General features: G+C 49.7%; 1 protein-coding gene across 1 annotated transcript; it reads left to right on the forward strand.

Moving 5' to 3' along the window:
- The first annotated feature begins 1,704 nt into the window (after nucleotides 1-1,704).
- On the forward strand, nucleotides 1,705-19,886 carry CEACAM19 (carcinoembryonic antigen-related cell adhesion molecule 19). The gene is made up of 8 exons (XM_010852684.1): nucleotides 1,705-1,759; nucleotides 2,493-2,861; nucleotides 12,799-12,963; nucleotides 15,982-16,051; nucleotides 16,452-16,498; nucleotides 17,554-17,636; nucleotides 18,411-18,485; nucleotides 19,085-19,886. Exons 1-8 carry the CDS (start codon nucleotides 1,705-1,707, stop codon nucleotides 19,136-19,138), a joined length of 918 nt encoding a protein of 305 aa, XP_010850986.1. The 3' UTR covers nucleotides 19,139-19,886.
- Nucleotides 19,887-25,787: the final 5,901 nt, after the last annotated feature.

Genomic DNA, 25,787 nt, shown 5'->3' on the forward strand with positions numbered 1-25,787 from the left:
TAAGACTCAGTGCTGACAATGCTAGGGGCTCGAGTTCAATCCCTGGTCAGGGAACTAAGATCCCATGTGCCATGCAGCGCTGCCAAAAGATTTTAAAAGAAGAAGACGAAAAAGGAAAAGAAAGAAAAGTGTTCTAACCTGGGGACTCTGGAAATGCCAATCTCTGAAATGTGTCCAACACATACACACACACACACACACACACACACACACACAGACACACACACACACACACACACACTCACACATACACACACACACTCACACATACACACACACACACATACACACACACAGACACACACACACTGCTACGTGATGTATGGCACCCTGACTTGGTGTTCTCTCCTCCTACAAGACAAGAAATCTCAGCTGGCATCAACCCCCTCAGATCCCTAGGTGTGCGCTATGCCATAGAAATTTCTCTGACGATGATGGAAATGTCCTGTACCCATGCTCTCAAGTGTGGTAGCCACTGGCCACATGGGGCTGTTGAGCACTTGAAAGTGGCTAGTTCAAGGAACTAAGTAATTTAAATTTATATTTAAATAGCCTTATGTGGCTATGGGCATAGCACAATCCTGGACCCTCCAGCACCCAGGTCATGCCCCAACAGAGCTCAAAATTACACTTGGTCCCTCCCACTTCTCCAGCTTCACCCCCCAACACACAGCTCCTCCCTGCTCGGCCCTCCATCCTTCCAGGATTTTGCTGACTCCTCAGTGCGCCTCGAGGGCTGTCTCAGCCTCCAGGCCTTTTGCCTGTGCTGTTCACACTGCCTGGTATACCTCTCCCCAATCCATCCCACCACATTCCTCCTCCTACTCTAGGTCTCAGCACAGACATGCCCTCCTCCAGGAAGTCTGCCCTGCCCCTCTGGCTGAGTAAGGCATTCCCTCAGGTTCTCCCAGGCCCCGAGGCTCCTCCATCCCAGCATTGATGATCACTCTGTATCGTCATTGTCTGGGGATGGGCCTCTCTGTCTCACACACACACGCGCGTGCATACACACACACAGACCTGTGAGCCCCCGCTGTGGACCGAGGGCAGAGCAGGAGCCGTCTCAGTCATTACCATGTTCTCAGCATCACTTGGCCCAGGGCTGGGCATAGGGTGTGCATGTTGGAATGAACGAACAGAGGGATGTTTTTGAACAACTATTCTGAGCGCTTCAGAGGGAGCCAGCCACAGGTCAGATTCCATCTCCACCTGCTGATCGACTTGCCTCTCTCCTTGAGCCTCAGCTTTCTCATTCCATGAAACAGAAAGTTATGCATGGTGGATATGGGATGAGGTATTGGGACAAGGTATTACCGACCTCCTTGCCTGGCCCAGGGGGGATTGCTCAATCCGAGGCTGCTGTGACTGTTGTTTTTGCTGTTATAATTACTGCCTTGCTACTGACAGGGAAGAAGAGATGTAAAGGGGTCAAGGGAGGAGTCTTGAGAAACCCTAGGAAGTTCCTCAGTCACCCTGGAAAACTGGTTCAGCCAGCTTCTGTGCAGATCATCCTTCATCTGAAGGAGTACAGGTGAGGCCTTGAGCCTACGGAAAAGGGGTGCCAGGCTGGGCCGGCCTCAGCCATGTCTCAGAGGCACCCCGGGATTCCCACTGAGCGGGCTCACTTCGGATAGCCAGGGGCCCACCCTCGGGCCCCCTCGGTGTCCAGTAGGTGGCCCCTTGGCATCTCCATAGGACACCAAGATGGAGATTCCTGCTGGGTCCCAGCACGCCTTCCCCAAGAGCCTCCTGCTCTCAGGTAAGGAGGAAATGTACCCCCAGTGCTGAGGGGAGAAGGGGTTCTTAGCCCAGGGGCTGAGGTTTCCTCTTGAAAGAGGGAAAATTTGTCAGGGGAAAGGAAATTATGACATTAAGACGGGAGGGAGGGGCAGAAGAACCACAACCTCATCCCCATTTAACCTGTGGAGTTTTCTAGAATGTCAGGGCCACAAAGGCTGGAATTTACTTCTGCTTGATTCCCTGCTGAATTCCCAGGGCTTAGAAATCTAGGGAATTTTATTTTCTTTTATTATTGTTTTGGCCGTACCATGCAGCTTATGGGATCTTAATTCCCTGACCAGGGATTAAACCCACACCCCCTGTGTTGGAAGTCTTAAGTACTGGGCCACCAGGGAAGTCCATAAGGAATTTTAGACATATCATATATAACTAGTATTGTAGCATGAACAATATATTGGTCAAACAATTATTAGTTAGACAAATTAATAAATTAGTTCAGAGAGTCCATGTGTTTGGAGGCAGATCACATACCATCTCCAAGCCGAAAAACTTTCTGGACCAATGGGATGGCAGATCTGTGACATTCATACCTGGGTTCCCACTCTTGCACCCAGAACAGATATCACTAATCAATCCCAGCACTGCTGCCAATGAGCAGCACTCAGAGCCTGCAGTTGAGGACCTATAGGGAGGAGAATGCTATGGTCCCTGCCCGACACTTCTGATCCCAGGCCTCCCCTGTAACCCCACAGCCTCCATCCTGGCCCTCTGGGTCCCCCAAGGCTCCTGGGCAGCCCTGCGCATCCAGAAGATTCCGGAGCAGCCTCAAATGAACCAGGACCTTCTCCTGTCTGTCCAGGGCATCCCAAACACCTTCCAGGACTTCAGCTGGTACCTGGGGGAGGAGGCCAATGGCGGTACAATGTTATTCACCTACATCCCCAAGCTACTACGCCCCCAGAGGGATGGCAGTGCCATGAATCAGCGAGACATTGTTGGCTTCTCCAATGGCTCCATGCTGCTGCGTCACGCCCAGCCCAGCGACAGCGGCACCTATCAGGTAGCTGTCACCATCAACCCTTCCTGGACCATGCGGGCCAAGACTGAGGTCCAGGTGGTCGGTAAGTGTTGGGCACTGGGGGAAGAAGTGGGGAGGCTAGTGCAACCTGAGCAGCCACCAAGCTCTGCGCAAACATCTGGTCCTCTTTTTCCTTCATGCAACACATATTGGCTGAGCACTTACTCAGTACCAGCCCCGAAGTTGTCATTTAATCCTCTGGTGCATTAACTAAGAACACATCTATTGAATGCTTACTTTGTGCCAGACACTGAGCCGGACCCTGGAGAATGCACCATTCATTTATTCTTCACATGCATGAATTCATGAAATGTGTATTGAGCACCTACTGTATGCCTAGTCTTGAGGGATCTATGTTCATAAGTCAAGAATTTATTGGGAATTCCCTGCCAGTCCAGTGGTTAGGACTTGGCACTTTCACTGAGGCGATCCAGAGTTGATCCCCGGTCAGGGAACTAAGATCCCACAAGCCTCACAGTACAGTAAAAAAAAAAAAAAATGTATTGATGAATCTACTCTGAGCAAAACAGAGATATGGTGGCAGAGAACAGCAACAGCTAATATTTCCTAGGTACTTGTTATGGATCAAAAACAGCTCTAAACACCTGCCCTAGAACACAACTTCTCAATCTTGGCACTGTTAACATTTTGGACTGACTATTCCTTCGTAGCAGAGGCTACACAGTTCTGTGCCCTGTCAAGTATCTAGCACCTTCCCTGGGCTCTAGTCACTAGAGGCTAATAGTGCCCTCCCAGTGCCAAATGTCACCCCTGTTTGAGAACCACTGCTGTTGCTGCTGCTGCTAAGTTGCTTCAGTCATGTCCAACTCTGTGTGACCCCACAGACGGCGGCCCATACCCTATATTAATTCATGTGTTTCTTTTCTCAGAACTCCATGAACTATTATATGCCAATTATATCTCAATAAAGCTGGGAGTGGAATGACTTAACTTTTCCAGGCAGACTTGGTCACTCATCACCTAGGTCCCCACAGGACTCTGCTCGTCCCTTTACCTTTGTGATTGTCATCATGGGTTCTAATTTATCACCTTAAGAACTTGTCTTGTGGCAATTCCCTGGTGTTCCAGTGGTTGCAACTCCTTGCTTCCACTGCAGAGGGCACAGGTTCGATCCCTGGTTGGGGAACTAAGATTCCACACGCACATCAGTGTGGCCAAACAAACAGACCGCAGAGTAAGATAAATGGAACATACTCACCCTTTTATTTTTTAATTAATCCTTACTGAAGTCTAGTTGCTTTACAATGTTGTGTTATTATCATTCCTATTGTACAGAAAAGTGAATCAGCCATACATACATCCCCTCCCTTTGGAACTTCCTTCCCATTCAACTCACCGTTAAGTAGAGTCCCTATGCTATACTATTAAATGACTTGTTATAGGTAAATGCCAGCTTTACCCATAATAACTCATTTAATCCTCACTGCAGCTCTGCTAAGTAGGTAACATTATTAGATCCATTTTACAGATGAGGAAACTGAGGCACAGAGAGGTTAGACTTGTCCAATAAAAATAAATAAATAATGATGTGATCTAGAATAGGCTTTGCTGAGAAAGTAGGCAAAAGAAGGAAGGGAATCCTGAAGATTTCTAGGGCAAGAGTTCCTGGTAGTGGGAATAGCATGTGCAAAGGCCCTGAGGTTAGACTAGTTTGCTGTGTTTAAAGTATAGACAGATGGACTCCATAGCTAGAAGACAGTGAGCAAGTTGGGTGTGAGGTCTGAAAGGTAGACAGGGGCCAGGTTCATAGGCCATGGCAAGACTGACAAGAAGCCATGAGAGGGTTTAAACAGGACAGTGATCGGATTCACAGCTTAACCCATCCATTGGGCACAAGGCAGGTTGAATCTCTGTTTTATCCTGAAGGTTTGAAGCAGGGTATCAGGCAGCTCACCATCAAATCAGCAGCAGAGATGGGACTCAAATGCAGTGCCTCCTGAATTAGACACACAACTGCCTCTGCAGGAGCTAAATTCCTCATTCACTCCTCCTTCAGCAAGCACCCACTAAGAGCCACCTCCTCCAGGCCTCCTCTGTGTCTGGCCGGTGCTGGGCAGTGCTGGGGATGGAGTGGTGACCGAGGCACACTGACCTTCCCCTCCTGGGGCTCACAGCCCAGTGAGGGAGACAGATATTAACTTCATAATCACACACACCTACAATAGAGTCTTAGGCACAGTGCAGGTACTGGGAAGGAAAGTGCAGGAATTATGAGATTGTAAAGAGGGATGTCAGGGAGGTTGCCTGAAAAGGTGATCCTTCAGTTTGAATGATGATCAACAGTTTCTTCTTCCTTTTTTTTTTTTTTTTACTACTTTTTGTTTTGGTTGCTCTGGGCCTTAGCTGTGGCATGCGATCTCTTAGTTGCACCATGTGGGATCTAGTTCCCTGACCAGGGATTGAACCCAGGCCCCCCCCCCACATTGGGAGCACAGAGTCTTAGTCACTGGAACCACCAGAAAAGTCCCCTGGAAGTTCTAATTAGAGAAGAAAGGAGCTCTGGAAGGTATATGGGCAGAGGGCTCAGCCTGTGCATAGGGCCTGGGGCAGGAAGCTGCAGGGCTCATGAATTAGCTGGCAGGAGGCCAGCATGGCTGAGACAGGGCAGTGAACAGGGGGCATCCTAGGAGGCCAGCACTGCAGGATAAATTTGAGCCAAGGTCAGGGGCTTCCCTGGTGGCTTAGACAGTAAAGAATCTGCCTGCGATGCAGGAGACCTGGGTTCGATCCCTGGGTTGGGAAGATCCCTTGGAGAAGAGAATGGCAACCCATTCCAGTATTCTTGCCTGGAGAATTCCATGGACAGAGAAGCCTGGCAGGCTATACAGTTCATGAAGTCATACAGAGTCAGACATGACTGAGCAACTAACACTTGGGTTGTAAGGATAGAAGCTCTCTCCAACTGACTCAGAGTGGGGGCGTCTTGTAGAACCCCAGAGGTAGCCCCTGGGATGTGGGCTCTATATTAGGCCTGCATTCACAGCTGCTTCTTCAGAGCCTAGAACAGGGCCAGTCACAATGTTGCATGAATGAATGGACCAGGCGCCCAGCCTGGAGGGTGGGAAAGGAAGCTTTGCGAGAAAGCAGGTTCTCCCTCCCCCTCCAGGGGGTGCCATCTCTGGTCTCATCTCTGCTCCAGGGCTCCATTCTCCTCTCATAGCCAAGGATTCCTACCAAGACACTACACAGGCTTCTTTGCATATTCTGAGTCTTCTCTTCCAAGATGCAGAGATAGGGAGAAAGGGAGCTGGAGAGACAGACAGACAGAGAATCTGGTTGGCCCTATCTGGCCTGTGGGTCTGCTTCCCCTTGAGTCAAAGGCCCACCCCTTTTCCAAGGAGATGGGATCAAGTACAACAAACCAGAAGGGGAGCTGGAGATGACGGCTGGGAAGATGAGCCAGGACTCAACAGTCACAAGGTAGACTTTATCATTTTGTTCATCATCAATCTCCTACTGCCTAGAGCATGGCTTAGCACACATGAGCAGCTCAGTAAATATTTGCAACCCCACCTCTGATTTATGAAGCACTTACTACTTGCCGGTACCTCCAACTAAGTGCTTTGCCAACCTCACGTCATTCCATTCCCATAAGAACTTTGCAGGTAGCCCTGGGATGGTCCCCATTTTACAGAAGGGTAAATGGAGGCCCAGAGTGGGCCCCAGAGTACGCCTCTGGGAAGGGGAGGAGCCAAGTGCATAGCCCTGTCCCTCCTGCCATGAGCTTCTTACACACAGACTCCCATGGAAGTACTGAGGGGTCCCCGTGGAGAAAGCAAGCAAAGGAGGCAGGGAACGGCCTTGATTTCAGAGGGCTGAGCACAGGGAGCAGGGAAGCCAGGCAGTTCAGCCCAGCATGAAAAGAAGAGCAGAGGAAAAGGCAGAGGGAATTAGGGATAGGCTTGGCTGGGAGGGTCCTCATGTTAGGGTGGGTGTCCTCAGCCCCAGACATTTATATTGGAGGGCCCCAAATTCAGCCCCCCAACCTAGGTGGGAATGGAAATGGCCAACAGCACTTCCAGCATCCCAGGTAACTCGCACACTCAATCTCTCTTCATCATGAGGGAGTTTGGCTGTAACCGAAGCCAACTCCGACTGGCATGTGCAGGAAGGTGTTTTAAGGGTTTTTTAAAAAAATATATTTATCTTTTAAGTTTATTTATTTGGCTGTGCCAGGTCTTAGTTGCACCACATGCGACCTTCTAGTTCCAGTATGTGGACTCTAATTCCCTGACCAGGGATTGAACCCAAGCCCCCTGCATTGGGAGTGTAGCGTCTTAGCCACTAGACCACCAGGGAAGTCCCCAGAAAGGGGTTTAATAAAGCTTAGCATGTCTAAAAAAAATAATACACATCAATTTATTTAAAACTCAGAAATAGACTCACAGATATGAAAAACAAACTTATGGTTACCAAAGGGGATGAGGAGGGATAAATGAAGAATATATATATAAAATAGATAAACATTAGGGATTTACTGTATAGCACAGGGAACCATTGGAGAAGGAAATGGCCACCCACTCCAGTATTCTCGCTCGGAGAATTCCATGGACAGAGGAGCTTGGCAGGCTACAGTCCATGGGGTCGGACATGACTGAGTGACTAACTTTACTACAGGGAACCATAGTCAGTATCTTGCAACAATTTACAATAAAAGAATCTGAAGTTATACAGCTAAAACTAGCCCAACGTTGTAACCCAACTATGGTTAAATTAAAAAAAAAAAAAAAAAACTATAAAAAAAATAAAATAAAAAGGGTAGTACATGTTCGCAGGACCTTCCCGAGGCTAGAAACAAGGAACAAGGTATAAATACCCTTGGTGGAACTGCTCCTACTGGAGTAGCCATTGCCCACAACATCTGGGCCCCTGGGGCCCAGAACCCCTGCCTGAGGGCCCTTGGAAGGCTGCATTCATTCATGTATTCATTCAATGAGCATCTACATGGAGCACCTACTGTACACCAGGCACTGAGTTTACAGAAGGAAAGTACAGAGATCACTGCTCTTGTGGAGTTTATACGTTGGTGAACGTGCCGGCTCCAGCCTCACCATCACAGGCCCCACGTGGTACCTGCATCTCTGGCTTCACATGGACCCATCTAAATCAGGGAGCCTGGCTCACATGACAGGTCCCCACGGAAAAAGAACCTAAGAAAGAGAGTCTCTGGCAGGACTCCCAAGGCGTATGATTCACAGAAACACAAGCGAAGGCTCAGGATGTGTAGATACGGTAAACCATCCCCAGTTCACAGATGACAATACTGGGGCTCAGAGACGGGAAGTCAGTCTCCCGAGGTCACACAGCCCGCAAGCAACAGCAACTTGGCTCAAAAGTACAGAGGGGAGCCACAGTCCCAGAAACCTAGTCATGAGGGTTTGGGGCCTTTGAGAAACTCTGCCCGGTTTCCTCAGTCTTCAGGCCCTTTGGTACCCATGGGGATTAATTGTAGAGCCTGACTGCCCCTGACTGACCATGTACAGTGTGTTTCCCACACAGGTATCGTCTATGCCCTCCCAATCATGGCGTGATGATCCCCATTTTACAGATGGGAAAACTGAGGCACAATCTGAGTAACTTGTCTAGGTCATCCACATAGGGAGAAGCAGATGCTGGACTGGAACCCGGGCTAGTTGGCTCCAGAGTCTATGCTCCTAGTTAGGTCTTGATTCTGCCTGGGCGTTAACAGCTATCATCGTAAACTAACTATATGGAGTCAAGGGTTTAGTCCTGACCCACAATGCAGTTACAGAATTAGACACAAAACCTGCCCTTGAGGCCCTAGCTAAACCCAAAGCCCCCCCTGGCTCAGGGAGTTCTTTCCCACTCAGGCTCAAGTTTGAGATGCCAATAATGAAATTGAATTTGGTGAAAGCAAGACAGGCTTGAGAGTGGCCAGAGAATGGAGAAGGGGAACTTCTACTCTAAAAGCCTCTTCCCTCTGAAGGGAGAGGTGTAGGGGGATTTTAAGGGCTCCAGGAAAGAGGTGGAGATTTCAGGGGCAGCTTGGGCACGTGCAGTCACCATGCTCCTTTGCACATAGCTCTAACTGAGCCTTTGTTTTAGTTAAGTCACCTCTGACTCTTCAACCCCATGGACTGCAGCCCACCAGGCTCCTCTGTCCATGGGATTTCCCAGGCAAGAGTACTGGAGTGGATTGCCATTTCCTTCTCCAGGGGATCTTCCTGACCCAGGGATCGAACCCAAGTCTCCTGCGTTGGCAGATGGATTCTTTACCACTGAACCACCAAGGAAGCTAATTTTGCCTAGCAGAGTATAAATCCCCTCTTTGGCCAGAGATCTAACGAAACAAAGGTAACTCTCGGACACCTCCAGGTCTCAGTTGCACAGGTGCACTCATGGGGTCATGTCAGAGCCAGTTTTGGGGCGGTTGACCACTGTATATCTCTTAGCGCACAGCTGCAAAGCATCGCTGGAAGATACCAATTGCTTTGAAGCAAACACAGAGATAAATCAGAGCAAGTGTTCTTCAGCTCTCAGGGCCTGGTATGAAAACACAGAGATAAACGAGGCAAGGACAGTCAGCCTTCTTGGATCTAGCCAGTTCAGTCTGGTTTTGTCTCAGGTCTTTGCAGCATCCTGTTGATAAAACACAACTAACCTGTGTGGTTTAAAAAAAAAAAAAAAAACAGTTTCTGTACCTGGGACCTGGACTGCATAGACTGCATAACACGGGTGTCAATATGACCTTTAGTGAAATGGCCAAAACGTTCAGAGCTTTTGTTCCTATGTCTGTAAAATGGGGACAACGACATCACCACCATCACAGGATCCTTTAGATCCCCAACATTTTTGGCACCAGGAATGGGTTTCGTGAAAGACAATTTTTCCGTGGCAGGTGGGGTGGGGTGAGTAGTTTGGGGATGATTCAAATGCATTGTTATTATTATGCACTTTATTTCTGTTTATTATTACATCAGCTCCACCTCAGATCATCAGGCATTAGATCCCAGAGTTTGGAGACCCCCTGCTTTAGAGGACTGCCTTGGCAAGTCCATGTGAAGCTGCTACTTTTGAAGCTGTGGAAATAAAGGATAACCAAAGGAGGAAAACAAAGGCTATTAATTCAGAGCTTGTGTATAGCAGGGGCATCATCCACTATCCCTTGCATTTTGGCAGAGACTCAAGGGCAGGCAGAGAGGTGGAAAAGCCTTGGAATGAAAAACAGGAAAGGCTATAGGTGTGTCTTTGTGGAAGGCGGTTGGCACAGAAAGGCAGGACACCCTAGGTGATTGGTTACGATACGTGTTTGGTTTCTCTGGCTGGCCCTGAGTTAGAAAGGAGGGACAAAAATTAGGGAGGCTGTTAGTTAATCAAGTCCTGGCCATTTGGCACTGATTGTTACAGAAGGTATTGTTCAGCTTCCTGCGTTGTCACTAGAGATAGAAATCTGGCTTCCTGTAAGTCTGACTTTAGCTAGCTTCCTGGGCTGTTTGTAAGAGGGTTAGTTTCCTAGGCAGTTTGCTGTACCTTGTGAGTCAGAATTCTGTTTTCAGAGCTGGTCTGACAGTTGTCGGTTTGCATACTGGTCTTTCAAAGCACTTTTTCGATGTGATTCTACCTTATCAAAGATCAACATGGAGGGACTTCCCTGGTGGTGCAATGGTTAAGAATCCACCTGCCAACACAGGGGCCACAGGTTCGATCTCTGGTCCGGGAAGACTCCCACATGCTGTGGGGCAGGTACGCCTGTATGCCGCAAGTACTGAACCCACGCTCTAGAGCCTGAGAACCACAGCTACTGAAGTCCATGCACCCTAGAGCCTGTACTCAGCAACAAGGGAAGCCACTGCAATGAAAAGCCCTCACACAGCAACGAAGTGCAGACCCCGCTCCACAACTAGAGAAAGCTCCCATGCAGCAACAAAGACCCAGTGGAGCCAAAAATAAAATTAAAAATAAAAGGATCAACATGGATAAATCTACTCAATGGAAGACCCAGATTTTTTGTTAGTAGAACTGAGAATAGATGGTCCCAGAGACCAGGGAAGAGAAAAGCCAAAAGAAAAGAAGTTTCAGTCCTGGAAGAAGAAACAGAATGTGAAAAAATAAATAAATAAAAATTAAAAAAAAAAAAAAGAAACAGAATGTGAGGCTTGGGTCCAGCTACTTCTTGCTGTGGGACAAACTCAGTGGTATAAAACAACAACCATTTTATTATGTTCATGATTTCTGGGATCCAAGAATACAGAGAGCTTCGTGATATCCAGCCTCAGATGAAAGGCTTCAAAAGGCTGAGCTTGGCTCAAATGCCGGAAGCCAAAAGCACCCAGAGGTGTCTTCATGCACTTGCTGTCAGCTGGGAGCTCAGCTGGGGCTATCAATAAGCTCATTGATCCTATTGATCAATGCGTCCTCACCAGTGTGACTGCTTGGGCTTCCTCACAACATGGTAGCTGGGTTCTGGGTTCATGATGGGAAAGCATGGAAAGAGGAAGTGTTCTGGAAGACCACAGCAGAAATTCCGTGCCTGCTTCCGACCTAGCCTTGGAAGTCACACACCTTGATCTACACCGTATTCTTCTGATTTCAAGTGAATCACTAAGGTTGGCCCACATTCAAGGGAGGGAGATTAGACCTTCCGCTAAATAGGAGAATGGCAAAGTCATATTGAAGAAGGGTGTTCGGTTGCAATCAACTTCGGAAAATACAGTGATTCACAGGCTGGCTCTTCACAAGCTCACTGTCTATAATAAAAGGCAGAAAAACTTCCTTGGTGGTCCAATGGTTGAGAATCCGCCTGCAAGGCAGAGGATACCATTTGGATCCCTGGCCCGAGGAGTGTTCACATGCCTTGGAGCAACCAAGCCTGCACACCACAACTACTGAAGCCCTCGCACCGAAGAGCCCTGGATGCAGGATACAACGAAGACCCCGCACAGCCAAAAATAAATAAAAAATTTAAAATACAAAGTGTTTTTAAAAAATAATAAAATAGAAGGCAGAAAAGATGGCCAAACATAAATAAAATTTTAAAATAAATAATATTTTTAAAAATAATAAAATAAAAGCCAGAAAATATAAACAAGCTGTGAAAATCATGTGAATCAGGAAAGTTTTCTGCTACAGCAACAGAAACTGCTTCTGGCTGATTTAAACAGAAAAGGAACAAATTCAAGGATCCTAGACAACTCAGAGAGTCTCCAGAATGGCAGGGAGCCAGGCTTGGAACGTGTTGTTTGTTGAATTGCATGCTCAATTGCTTCAGTCGTGCCCAACTCTTTGTGATCCTGTGGACTGTAGCCCACCAGGCTCCTCTGTCCTGTGGGGATTCTCCAGGCAAGAATCCTGGAGTGGGTGCCATGGCCTCTTCCAGGGGATCTTCCTGACCCGGGGATCAAACCCGTGTCTCTTATGTCTCCTGAACTGGCAAGTGGATTCTAAACCTCAGGCTTTGCTACCAAGAAGGACTGGGATAAAACAGATGTCCAGATTGAGATTAAAGGCTGGAGGTCCTCTTGGAGGGGGCCAGAGTGAGGTAAGGCTTGGTCCCAGATCTGGCATGTTGAGTTTGAGAATCCTACGAGTCCTTTATGTTCCTGACAAAACACAGTCCAGAACTTCACCCTTTTCCTGGAATGGTGGAGGCGTCATCAGCTGAGGCAAGAAAAAGCCAGTAACTGAAGCAAGGGTGGGGCAGCGTGTCATAAGGTAGGTATGGGATGTGCTGAGGTTGGAAGAAAATCCTAGAGAAGCAGAGATTTTGAGGTGGGGGGAGCCAAGATGTTCCATCTGGGACATGTTGACTTTTCCGTGCAGCAAAATCAACCAGACAGTTGGATGCTCAGATCTGAAATACAGGAGAAAGCTCTGAGCTGGGAAGATGAAATCACACTTCAGTGTTCTATGGACTGTCACTGATACAGTGGGAAGGGTGGTGGGGAGGCCTTCCAAAGAATCACATGGCCCTCTCCCTCTCTCTTTCTCTCACTCCCCAGAAAAGCCTAAGGAGCTGCCCGTTACCAACCCGCCTGTGAGTGCTGGGATTGTGGCTGCTATCGTCATTGGATCTCTTGCCACTGGGTGTATGTCCGTCGGCATCATTGCCTATCTCCTGGTGACAAGAGGCTGGAGGGCTCAGAACCACAGGTACAGGAGCCCCGGCCCTCTCTCCTTCCTGTCAGTCTGCTCCCCCTGCCCTCTTGGATCCCCTTGATTCTTCTTCCCTAAGTCACATCATCCAACTCATACACAATCTCATCCATCCTGGAACCCCTGAGGTGGAGAGGATCTTCCTACCTTGTATTAGACAGAATTCTGCATTGCAAGGGACAGAGACCTTACCTTTATATTGGCTTACCGAGTAATAAGAAACATTCTTGGCCTATATAAGTGAGCTTCAGGTATGGCTGGATCCAGGGGCTCAATTCTATCAAGAAACTCTGATAGAATGTAGACCTCTCAACTCTCCTTTTCTCTACAGTCGCTCCATTTCCAGGAAGGTTCTCCCCTTAAGGTGTGACAAGATAGCTCTCAGTGGCTCTAGCCTTATATTCCAGCTCAGCCACCCAAGCGGAAAAACAGTACCTTTTTCCTGATAGTTCCATCAAAAACCCCACAGCTGCCTCTCACCAGCTTAACTAAATCACATGTCCTTACATGAAATAATCACCATGGCCAGGTCTTAGAATGCAAAGTTGAGCTACTTGTATAACCCTGGAGCCAGAGAGATAAACCTGGCTCCACATGATGAAATGGATTGAGAGTGGGGAAGGTTCCTCAAAAGAAAACCAGATGTAATTGCCAAAGAATGGGAGTGGATGGCGGGCAGGCAAAGGCATCAGATGGTGCTTACCTCTGAGGGGTTGGGTAGGCAGGAAGAGGGAGAGGCAAAGACACAGAGAGAAGGGGGAGGAAGCCTGTTTTCCCAGGGAACAGTGTATTCATGAAAAATTCCTTTCTCATGAGATCAGCCTCTTCAGAACTTTGTCTCCTATCTTGATTCTGAGTTAAGATGTCTAATTTTGCTTCCACTCAGTAATCCCTAGAAAATGAAAGCAGTAATTTTGTCTCCTCCCTCAACTCTTCCTTATGTGTTATAGCTTCCTGACCTTCAAGATTTTGTTTTCCCTGAATATGTTCTAATTTAGGGGTGGCAAACAGCTTTCACCTCCCAGCCCAATTCCGATCAGTAAATTAACCTACACATATTTGTTGAGGGCCTGCTATGGGCCAGGTACTATTCTAGGCACTAGACAGCTTAATGGAAAAGGAGGTGGGGAGTCCCATCTAAGTTAGTGAGAAAAGATGCTGCGATGGATTAACAATGTCTGCCACAGTCATATCAAAGGAAGTGGAGGCACATGAGCCATACCTGCTAGATATCCTTGTCATCTCAAAAGTGATACTTTGAGGTGATGGGGGACGTCTCTGGTGCTCTGGTGGTTAAGAATCCACCTTGCAATGCAGGGGATGAGGGTTCAATCCATGGTCGGGGAACTAAGATCCTAAGCCTGTGTCCTGCAACTAGAGAAGCCCGCACGCCACAACTAAGCCTGGATGCAGCCAAAATAAATAAGTAAATAAAAGGGAGCTACAGTCCATGGAGTCACGAAGAGAAAGGACATGACTGGACAAACACACACACACACAAACACCATAGTTTGCCAGCGCCTTAGAGACTAGAAGTCATTCAACAAATGGCACCGAACTGGCTCATGAATGGCAAAAGTTCTCAAGATAGTGAACCTTACCTGCCTACCTTGTAAGCTCCAGAACCAAAGCTAGACACCGTATAACCTGACCCTCTGACCAGCTTCCTTCCCACAGGGCCAGTGATTCTAGGTAAGTTTGAAACATTTCGAAATCTAAAAAAATGTTAACCTTTTGATGACATTTTTAAAGTTATGATATTTTTAAAGGCGTTGAATCAGATGGGGAAAAGAATTCCTTTTTCTTCTCTTTTTGCATGATTCTGAGAGCGGTAAATGAACACCTTGATCAGGTTTTTTTAACGCCTTTCTAATGCTTGCTATCTTCTATGAAGAGAAAATCAGCAACATATGGAGCTATGAATCTAAACCATTGTTTGACTTTTCCTTTCTCACTTTCTATACTTATGTCCAGCTGTATGGATCCCATGGACAGAGAAGCCTGGTAGGCTGCAGTCCATGGGGTCCTTAGAGTCGGACATGACTGAGCAACTTCACTTTCACTTTTCACTTTCATACATTGGAGAAGGAAATGGCAACCCACTCCAGTGTTCTTGCCTGGAGAATCCCAGGGACGGGGAGGCCTGGTGGGCTGCCGTCTCAGGGGTCGCACAGAGTCAGATAGGACTGAAGTGACTTAGCAGCAGCTGTATGGAGTTGTACTTTCATTCACAATGTAACAGCTTCCAACTGGTCTCCCTGTTGCCACTCCCACCCGCACAGTCTGTCTCCCGTTCTCCCGTTTAGCAGCCAGAGAGTCTGTTAAAATTGGTCAGGGACACCCCTGGTGGTTCAGTGGTTAAGAATCAGCCTTGCTAGGCAGGAGACATGGGTTCGATCCCTCGCCTGGGAACTAAGATCCCACAGGCAACTAAGCCCGGGCGCTGTAGCTACTCAGCCAGCAAAGATCCCACATGATGCAGTGAAGATTCCCCTGGGCTGCAACTAAGACTCGACAGAGCCAAATAAAGAAATAAATCAGTCAGCTCTGGTCCTGGAGTCAAGGCCAAAGTCCACACCATGGTCACAAGACCCAGCTCAATCTGCCACGCACCCTCTCGCCTCCCTGACCTCACCTCTTGCCACTCTTTCCCTCACTCTCTCTGCCCCAGCCACACTCCACTCCTTACTATTCCTTTGCTGTCCCGGCTCCTGCCTCAGGACCTTTGCACAGACTGTCATCTCTACGTGGAACTTTCTTCTCTTGATTTCTGCACACCTGGTCCCCCTGGCTACTCCAAGCCTTTGCTCAGCTGTCACCTTCTCAATGAGGCACCCCAAACCGCCCTGCCTGAAACTGCGCACACACACACATATACCACCCTCTGCACACACACACACACACACATACCACCCTCTGCCCCCTGCAGTCTTCATTTTCCTTCATCCCACTTTTCATTCCCTGATGTTCAATGTCCCATCATTTATTCTAATCCTCTCCCTCTCTCCTCACTATGGCGTCCACTCCAGGAGACCAGGGGTCTTTGTCAGTCTTGTTCCCAGCTGTGCCCCCAGTGACTTCAACAATGCCCAGCCCGTGGTCAGTGTCTTTATAAATATTTGTTTAGTGAATTAATGAATTCATGGTAGGGAGGTCACATACTTTTTAAATAAGGGTATTCAAAAGAGCCGATTTAAAGAGGAATATTAAGGAAATCATGAAACAGGTAGGTGGAGCTGAATCGTTCAGGTGGTCTGTGTAACTGACGAGGTTAAGGATGCCCTGTGTAAAGCAGCGGCAGAGGAAACCTGAGGAACGACTGTGAGCCTGGGGATTATGGGTGGAGAAGCTGGGATGGGGCAGAACTTGTCCAGGGTCATTCTGAAGCGGGGATCCTCTCTCTCTCTAGGGCCTGATGGGGTTTCCAGCTTCTCTGAGTCTCTCTCCAGCCACCTGAGCATCTTTCAATTCTAATATCCTTTCCTCCATGTGCCCCCAGGATAACAGCCACAGAGAAACCAGAGCTGGGCCCCAGTCATCGTGCTGGTAAGCCAGAGACACCCGTCTTGCAACCCGGCTCTCCTCAGGGCCCCCTCCTCCTCTGCTTCCCAGCCAAAAACCCCCTTGTGGTCCCCAGTTTGCGGCCTCTCAATCACTTCCCCCACCCAGACCTTGCTGGGACTCCCCAGATTCAGCCCACGGAGTCAGCACATTAGCGCTCACCCCAAACCTGTTTCTCCTCCTTTTCTCAATGTCTAGTACTCCTGTCCTCTATCACCACAACACTGCTGGCTCCTGTCCTCCAACGGGTCACAACCCAACCCAAGCTCCATCTTCTGGATCTCCCAACCCAGTTCCCCACTGTCCTCCCAGCTCCCACACTCGCTTCCACCCCATTTCTGAGCAGAGTCCTTCTATATCTCTGACCCTGTCTCTCCTCTGCTCAAAAACCCTCTATGGCTCCCTAGTACCCTTAGGACAAAGTTCAGACTCCTTAACATGACTCTCAAGGCCCCTCATTAACTGGTCGCCTCTGTCTTTCTTGGCTTCATCTCTCATAAGTAACATTTCCATCTCCAAAACAATACAAAGAAATATATATATATATATATATATATTGGGGTCGCCAAGAAGTTCATTCAGATTTTTCCATAAGATCTTACGGAAAAACCCAAACAAACTTTTTGACCTACCCAGTGCAATCCAGACAGATGAAACATAGTCCCTCAAACACCAGCATTCTCACCGCCAGGCCTCTGCACACCCGCGCTCTTGCCTTTGTGTGGCTCTCACTTCTCTTGCTATTCTCAGAGGTCCCCTCCTCCAGGAAGTCCTCCCTGACCCCCCTCCAGGAGCCCTGTGGGCTCCCCTACCCCAGCTCTGCACATTCTGGGTCATCCCCAGCTGAGGACAGGTTTGTCTCCCCCACTGAACCATGAGCCCCAGGAAGGCAGGGCAAGGCCAGCGCTGCCTCAGTCACTACTGTGTCCCCAGCACAGGGCTGGGCAAGAAGAGGGCTTAACACAAATGTTAGTTGCAGTAGCTGGAACGGACCTGTGGGCCACCTGTCAGCCGGTTCCTCCTCTTGTTCTCTGCTTCAGGTGATGACAGCATCTATGAAGCAATACCATCGCCAGTCCTCCTGGTGTCCCCTTGTGACACGGGGCCCATGAACACTGCCACGGTAAGCCCCCGCCCCGCTCCCCTAAAGCCTCCTTTTGACCTGTTGCCTCCCTTCCGAGTGTGCTGGGGCGCCCAAGGGTGCCTTGTCACACAATTTGGGAACTGCTGTTCCCTGTCTAGGCCACTCCCTATTTTAAAAATATAAGCCAAAGAAATTAAAAGGAAATAGCACAACACAAAGATGGTTTGTCTCTGGGCATGGAGGCTGGTGGGTGGGCTTTATCTTCTTCTTAGAAGTGTGGCAACTTAAGACAGGATTCTTATAAGAGGATTTTCTACACTGAGCAGATATTTCCTTTACAGGTGGAAAGGGTTGCTTAAAGTAAGAAATGAGAGAGGCTGGGGATTCCCTGGCGGTGCTCTGGTTAAGACTGCACTTTCACTGCCGAGGGTGCAGGTTCAGTCCTTGATCGGGGAACTACGTACGGTCTCACAAGCCTCCTGGTGCAATCAGAAAAAAAAAGAAATAAGAAGAAGGTGGAGGAGAAGGAAAAGGGACTTAAACAGTTAAGACTGAAAGCTTAGACCCACGTGTGTTGACGGAGAGGCTGAGCATTATCTGGGTGATTGTCAGGCCATTGGCTGCACCTCCCATGTAGCCATTTCTCAGAGGAGAACACTGAGTACAGGGAGGTTAATTCCCTTCACTTAGAGGCCTCAGAGTCAGGGAGGGGCAGTGGGGACCCGGAGTCCAGGTCTGTCCCGATACCACAGGGCAAAGGTGGGGGATGTTAGGGGCCGGGGCCCCTGGCTCACCTCTGTTCTCCCCTTGCAGCCGCCAGACCTGCCTCTGCCCCCGCCCCCGCCCCCACCGCCCCCACTGCCGCAGCCTGAGAACCACCCCTACCAGGTATGGAGCTGGAGGAGGGGGGAGGGGTCAGGAGCGCCAGGCTCGGTGGGCGGGGCTTCCTTTCCGACCCCGCCCCCGACTCCCGAGCTCCCGGGAAGGAAGTGCGTAGCCCCCTCGCCGAGACTTCCCGGGCAAGTCATTTCCCGTCTCGGGGGCGAGGGGCGGAGGAGGGGTGGGTTACAGTTTGTTCCTGCGTCAAAGGAAGCCAATGCAGGAAGAAATGAAGCCCAGAGAGGGGAAGGGCCTTGCCCAGGGTCACACAGCGAGTCGGGCCCCACCGCAGGGCGCCCCCGTTCCTGGGCCTGGGTCTCAGCTAGTCGCCCGCCGTCTGCCCCTGAGCTTCTGCCTCCGTCTGTGTCCCTGTGCGTCCTATCTTACGTTTCTCTGTACGTGTCTCTCTACCCCTGAGGGGTCTCCCCACCCCGCCCCCGGGTCCTTGTGATCTTGTAATACTCTTTTTTCTGTATTCTGCACGGAACTTTGTTTCTCTGTCTCTCTCACTCTCCTTGTTCCTCCTTTTCTGTGTCTCTGTCTCCCCCTGGCTCTCACCCCCAAACCACAACAACCCCTCCGTCTCTTTCCCTCCCCTTCCCCCCCAGGATCTGCTGAACCCCGACCCTGCCCCGTACTGCCAGCTGGTGCCCGCGCCCTGAAGGGGTCCCAGGTGAGGCCAGCCGGGGATAGGAGACGCGTCAGACTTCCCCCGGGCCTTGAACCCGCAGAAAAGCCTCCGCAGAGACGCAGCACGACTGGGACCCCGGGGCTGTAAGGTCGACAAGATGGACGCAGCCTTGGCCTAGGCCGCACAGCAGGACGGTGACGGGCCTAGCTCTTCACTCTGCAGCAAGCGAACAGCGCGCCCTGAGGTCTGGCCCTCCAGCAACCTAGCCTGGGCCCATGCCTGGGAAAAGCAGGCTCTTGCTACCCCCGCTCCACTCCAAAGCCCCCCAGAGGGTGGTCTCAGGCGTGCTTCCAGCCAGACTGCACAAGCCCCTGCTTGGCCGGGCTCCCTCATCTCAACCCACAGCGCCCCACCCAGCTCTGTTGACCTCCCTAGAAGCCCCTTCCCCTGGGCTCCCCACCACACGTGCCCCAGAGCACAAGACACATGACCGCAAGCTCCGGCCTCATGAACCTGTGGCCCCAGAGGACAGTCCAGGCCAGTTTCCATGGCCGCTGGGGCCCCTTCCCTGTCCAGGCAGATCCAGCCCCTCTTAAAATTCAGTTTCTCAGAACCTGTGGCCAACTTCTGCCCATTTCCCGCCACACCCCCAGTTCAGGGCAGCCACTTTCTCCTCTACCCCCACGTAACCCTGTCCTCAATGTGGGTTCCATCTCTCACCCTCTTAATTTATTCATTCATTCAGCAATAAAAAAAACTGTGTGCCCTGCACAGTTCAAAACAAACATCCCTGCTCTCCTGGAGGGTCACTCTGGCAACGGAGAGTCAAGAAACAAAATAAATAACATATGTGGTGTGTTGGCGGGAGGCATGAAGAGAGAAGGAGGGCAAGAGTGTTGGGGAACTGTGTGTGTGTGTGTGTGCACGCACGCACATGCACACACGTGCTCAGTCACTCAGTCGTGTCCAACTCTTTTGCAGCCCCATGGACTGTAGACCACCAGGATCCTCTGTCCATTTGATTTTCCAGGCAAGAATACTGGAGTGGGTTGTCATTTCCTCTTCTGGGGATCTTCCCAACCCAGGGATTCTTACCACTGAGCCACCTGTGATGTGCTGGGGTGGGAGGGATAGAGAAGAGTGAGACTGTTTGGGGGTTGAGGTTTTAAACAAAGGGCAGAGGGGGCTTAGCTGAGAAGGCAACAGTGGGCAAAGACCTAAAGGAGCAGAGGGAGGGTGCCCTGAGGGGATCTAGAAGGAAAGCATTCCAGGCGGTGGGAATAGCGAGAGCAAAGGCGCTGAGGTAGGAGTCTGCCTGGTGAGTCCCAGGCGCATCAAGGAGGCCAGCACGGCAGAAGCAGAATGAAGAAAGGGGAAAGGGTGGGAGGCGAGGTCAGGGAGATGGGCAGGGGCAGACCATGCAGGGCATGTAAGCCCCTGCAAAGACTGGCTTTTCCTCTGGGAGCCAAAAAACAGACTGTGGTAGGTGGAGGAATGACCCTTGCATTACTTAGGGATTCTGTTACACCCAGCTCCCTGTAAATCCTGACTGAAACAACCCCACACCCATGATGGCAGAACTTTCAAGAGAAAGTTCTCTGAGGCTGACTGCGTGCCTTCTAGCTCCCTTGGTACCAGCTTTGTTCTACAAAAAGTTGTGTTCCCCCCCAAATTCATGTTGAAGCCCTAATCCCCCATGTGACTCTTTTTGGAGTAGGACCTTTAAAGAGATGATTAAGACTCTTGAGAGTCCCTTGGACTGCAAGGAGACCAAACCAGTCAATCCTGAAGGAAATCAGTCCTGAATATTTACTGGAAGGACTAATGCTGAAGCTGAAGTTCCGATACCTTGGCCACCTGATGCGAAGAACTGACTCGTTGGAAAAGACCCTGATGCTGGGAAAGACTGAAGGCAGGAGGAGAAGGGGACAACAGAGGATGAGATGGTTGGATGGCATCACCAACTCAATGGCCTTGAGTTTGAGCAAACTCCGGGAGTTGGTGATGAACAGGGAAGTCTGGCGCGGTGCAGTCCATGGGGTCGCAGAGTAGGACACAACTGAGCTACTGAACTGAACTGGAAGTTTAAATGAGGCCAGGGGGTAGGGCTGCAATCCAGTACAATTAGTGTCCTTACAAGAAGAGGAAGAGAGAATTCCCTGGTGGTCCAGGGGTTATGATGCCTTACTCTCATTGTGAAAGGCCTAGGTTCAATCCCTGGTTGGGAAACTAGATCCCACAAGTTGTGCAGTGCAGCCAGAAGTAAATAAATAAAAATTTAAAGTAAAAATACCATTAAAAGAGGAGGAGGAGACCCTAGGGTTGCACACGCGTGGGAAAAAAAAAATGTGAAATCATAATGAGGCAGTCATTTGCAAGCCAAAGAAGGAAGCCTCAGAAGAAGCCAAGTCGGCTGACACCTTGATCTTGGACTTCCAGTCTCCAGAATTGTGAGAAAATAACTGTTGTTAAAGCCATCAGGTCTGTGGTATTCTGTCATGGCCATTCTAGCAGGGTAATATAGGTTTGTACTACAGCCCTAGGAAACGGGCACCATTCCTTCTTCCTCCACCACGATGAAGCCAGATTTAAATATAATGATAACTGGACTTCCCTGGTGGTCCAGCGGTTAAGAATCTGCCTGCCAGTACAGGGGACACAGGTTCCATCTCTAATGGGGGAAGATTCCACGTGTCGAGGGATGCCTAAGCTGCAACTGCTGACTCGACTATGCCTCTCCCTATTTGAATTTAAGTTCTCAGAACAGCTCCGGGAGGCTGGGACTATTATATTCCCATTTTGTTGATGGAGAGGTGGAGTGACTGCCTCAAGGTCACGCACCAAGCATAAGGAAAGACCAGTGATGCATCGGATGGGCTGGGTTATGCTGCGGTAACAAGCAACCCCACACGTTCCATGGCTTAGAACATCAAAAGGTTCGTTTCTCTCTCTTCTTTTTTTTAACGTTATTTATCTATTTGGTTGCACCAGGTCTTACTTTCAGCATGTGGGGTTTTTGATCTTCACTATGGCATGCAGGATCTTTAGTTGCAGCACATGGGCTTGAGTCCCCTGACCAGGGCTCAAACCTGGGCCTCCTGCCCTGATAGTGCAGAGTCTTAGCCACTGAGCCACCAAGGAAGCCTATACCCAGAATACGTGCGTGCGTGCATTCTAAGTCACTTCAGTTGTGTCCAGCTTTTTGCATCCCTTGGACTGTAGCCTGCCAGGCTCCTCTGTCCATGGGATTCTCCAGGCAAGAATACTGGAGTGGGTTGCCATGCCCTCCTCCAAGGGATCTTCCCAACCCAGCAATCAAAACCCGTGTCTCCTGTGGCTCCTGCATTGGCAGGCGGATTCTCTTACCGCTGAGCCTCCTCATACCCAGAATATGGAGAATCAAAATATATGTGAATAGCTCAGTCAATACACCTTCAGGATTCATGTCAGAGCCCACGCTCTCACCCACTATGCTTTCTAGAGAGAAATTCTCTGGCAGGTCTGCCTTGCCCCATCTATTCATTCAGTGACTCGTACATTCATTCAGCAAGTGCTAGATCAGGGTGGAGGGGGTGGCTGGGGAAGAAGTGCACAGAGCTGAAAGATATTTAGAATGAAACATTGATATTATATAATTTTATCCTGGATTAGAGGAGGCGGATGAAGGAGAAGGGTGTTGTCAACAATGTGTCCATTCATCTGTTCAACACATTAATCGATCACCTGCTGTGTGCAGCCGTTCTAGGCTCTGAGGAGACACCTGTGAACAACATATACAGAGATCCCTGCCCTCAGAGAGCTGACAGCAAGCAGCACTGAAGGTAATGTCTGAGCGGGATGAGGAAGAGGGGCTATGAGGGAGAAGGAAACAGGCACCGAGGAAGCCAGGGTACCAGAGTGCCCAGGTGCCTGGTTTGCCACTGAAGGGTAGAGGACAGTAGTGCCATCCAAGCTGCAAGAGGGCAAGGTTTGCAAGAAATGAAGACATACATCCCCACAGAAATGTGTTCACAAATGTTCATAGTAGTGTTGTTCATAACAGCTAAAAATTAAGACAACCCAACTGGCTATCAGCAGATGAATGGATAAGCATAATGTGATCTACCCATAGAGGAATGAAATAGGAGCTTCCCTGGTAGCTCAGTGGTAAAGAATCTGCCTGCCAATGCAGGAGACACAGGTTCAATCCCTGGTCTGGGAAAATCCCACACACCAAGGAGTATCTGAGCCTGTGCGCCACAACTACTGAAGCCCATGCTCTGCAACAAGAGAAGCCACCACAGTGAGAAGGCTGAGCGCTGCAGCTAGAGAGCAGCCCCTACTCGCTGCAACTAGACGCAAGCCCGTGCAGCAACAAGAAAGACCCAGCAAAACCATAAATAAGTAAATACATGGAATGAAATACTGATCCACACTACAACTGGAGGAAACTTGAGAACACTATGCTAAGCGAAAGAAGCCAGACACCAAAGACCACCCGGTGTATGACTGCTGCTGCTGCTGCTAAGTCGCTTCAGTCGTGTCCGACTCTGTGTGACCCCATAGGTGGCAGCCCACTAGGCTCCCCTGTCCCTGGGATTCTCCAGGCAAGAATACTGGAATGGGTTGCCATTTCCTTCTCCAGTACATGAAAGTGAAAAGTGAAAGTGAAGTCGCTCAGTTGTATCCAACTCCCAGCGACCCCATGGACTGCAGCCCACCAGGCTCCTCTGTCCATGGGCACACGAATGAAATATCCAGAACAGGCAAATCCAGAGAGACAGAAAACAGATTAGTGTTGGGCAGGGGACTGGGAGGGAGAGAGAATGGGGAATGACTGCTAATGGAGACAGGGTTTCTTTTGGGAGTGATGGAAATGTTCTAAGGTTGATTGTGGTGATGGTTGTACAACTCTAGGAACACACTTAATACTTGGTACATGTGTTGCATCTCAATAACACTCTTTAAAAAGAAAGAAACGGGGAGGGCTTGGGAGGCCAGTCTTGAGTTTAGTTCAGCGTGTCGGCAGGGGAAGGCAGCTGAAGATCCAGGTCGGTGGTGTTAGACTGGGGACAGTGAATGGGGTGCACCCTGCAGCTCGGCTGCCCAGGTAATACCTTCTTTGTCACTGGTTGGGTTTGGGCTTACTGGACCCATCCTGGTTACCAAGACTTACAGGCAGGACGCGAGTCAAAGCGGAGCCAGCAGGGGGCAGCAGAGGACCGCGCAGACCCACCGGCCAGAGCCGGGCGGCGTGGTGCCGTGCATTCACCTGCCTCCAGCCTCGGCCCCTTTCTTTGCCCTTCTGGGCGCCTATGGAGTCTACACGGCTGCCCAGACCCCGAAACATGGGTGCCTCCCTCCCTCGGTCTCACTGAGGCAGGCAGCAGACCCTGCCCCCTAGTGTCCTGAGCTAGGCCTTCCATCCTCTCTAAAGTCACCACAGCTTTCAACTACCTGCGGGGTCTCCCTCCTGGGGGCCCCTCAGTCTAACCTCTCAGACTTCTGCCCCTCCCCCCAACCCTGTGGTCTGTGATCTGAGGGGCTGAACTTCTTCAAGAACCTTGAAGAAGGTATTCTCTTCTATCTGCCTGGAGTATGCCTGTAGCCATATCACGCCACTGTACCTGCCTTATACATTCATTTATCCTCCAATCTTGATTCAGATACCTCTTTCTTCAGGAAATCCTCCCTGACTCCCAATCTGGGTCAGATCTCCCATTCTGAGTTCCTATCCACCCCAGCCTTGCCCATGCTAGGTCATCATCACTGTCTGGAGATGGGTTTATCTCGCTGCTGGACTGTGAGATCCCCAGAGAACACAGTCAGGATCACCCGATGAGTCCCAGCACCACTCAGCACGGGGCACAGGGTAAGGGTTCCAGAAATGCATGTGGAATAAGTGAACCTGTGTGAATCCTCATTATCTGTATCTTCTCTTCCTGTGTCCAGCATCTCCATTCATTCATTGACAAATGTTTATTGAGCAGTTACTATAGGAGATCAGCCCTGGGATTTCTTTGGAAGGAATGATGCTAAAGCTGAAACTCCGGTACTTTGGCCACCTCATGCGAAGAGTTGACTCATTGGAAAAGACTCTGATGCTGGGAAGGATTGAAGGCAGGAGGAGAAGGGGACGACAGAGGATGAGATGGCTGGATGGCATCAGTGACTCGATGGATGTGAGTTTGAGTGAACTCTGGAAGTTGGTGATAGACAGGGAGGCCTGGCGTGCTGCGATTCATGGGGTTGCAAAGAGTCAGACACCACTGAGTGACTGAACTGAACTGAACTGAACTATACATCAAACTCTGTCAAGTGAACTCAACTGAGCACCAGAGACAGGAAGATAAACTGGACTAACCCCCAGTCTCAGGGAGCTCAAAGTCTAGTGGGGGAGGAAATATGGAAGCCAATGTAATAATAATAATAAATGTCTCTTGAGCATTTACCAAACGCCATGCAATAAGTGCTTTACTTATTTATTTTATCCTCCAAAGTTTCATGAGGCAAGTACTATGATTCCTCCTATCTTATAGACGCAGAAACAGAGGCTAAGGAAAGTCAAGTGAGGGACTTCCCTGGCGGCCTGGTGCTTAGGACTCCGAGCTTCCACTGCAGGGGGCATGGGTTCAGTCCCTGGTTGGAGAACCTTTAAGATTCCACGTGACCCATTGTGCAGCCAAAAAAGAAAAAGGTCA

Source organism: Bison bison, unplaced genomic scaffold (assembly GCF_000754665.1).
Source record: "Bison bison bison isolate TAMUID 2011002044 unplaced genomic scaffold, Bison_UMD1.0 scf7180017864313, whole genome shotgun sequence".
NCBI lineage: Eukaryota > Metazoa > Chordata > Mammalia > Artiodactyla > Bovidae > Bison > Bison bison.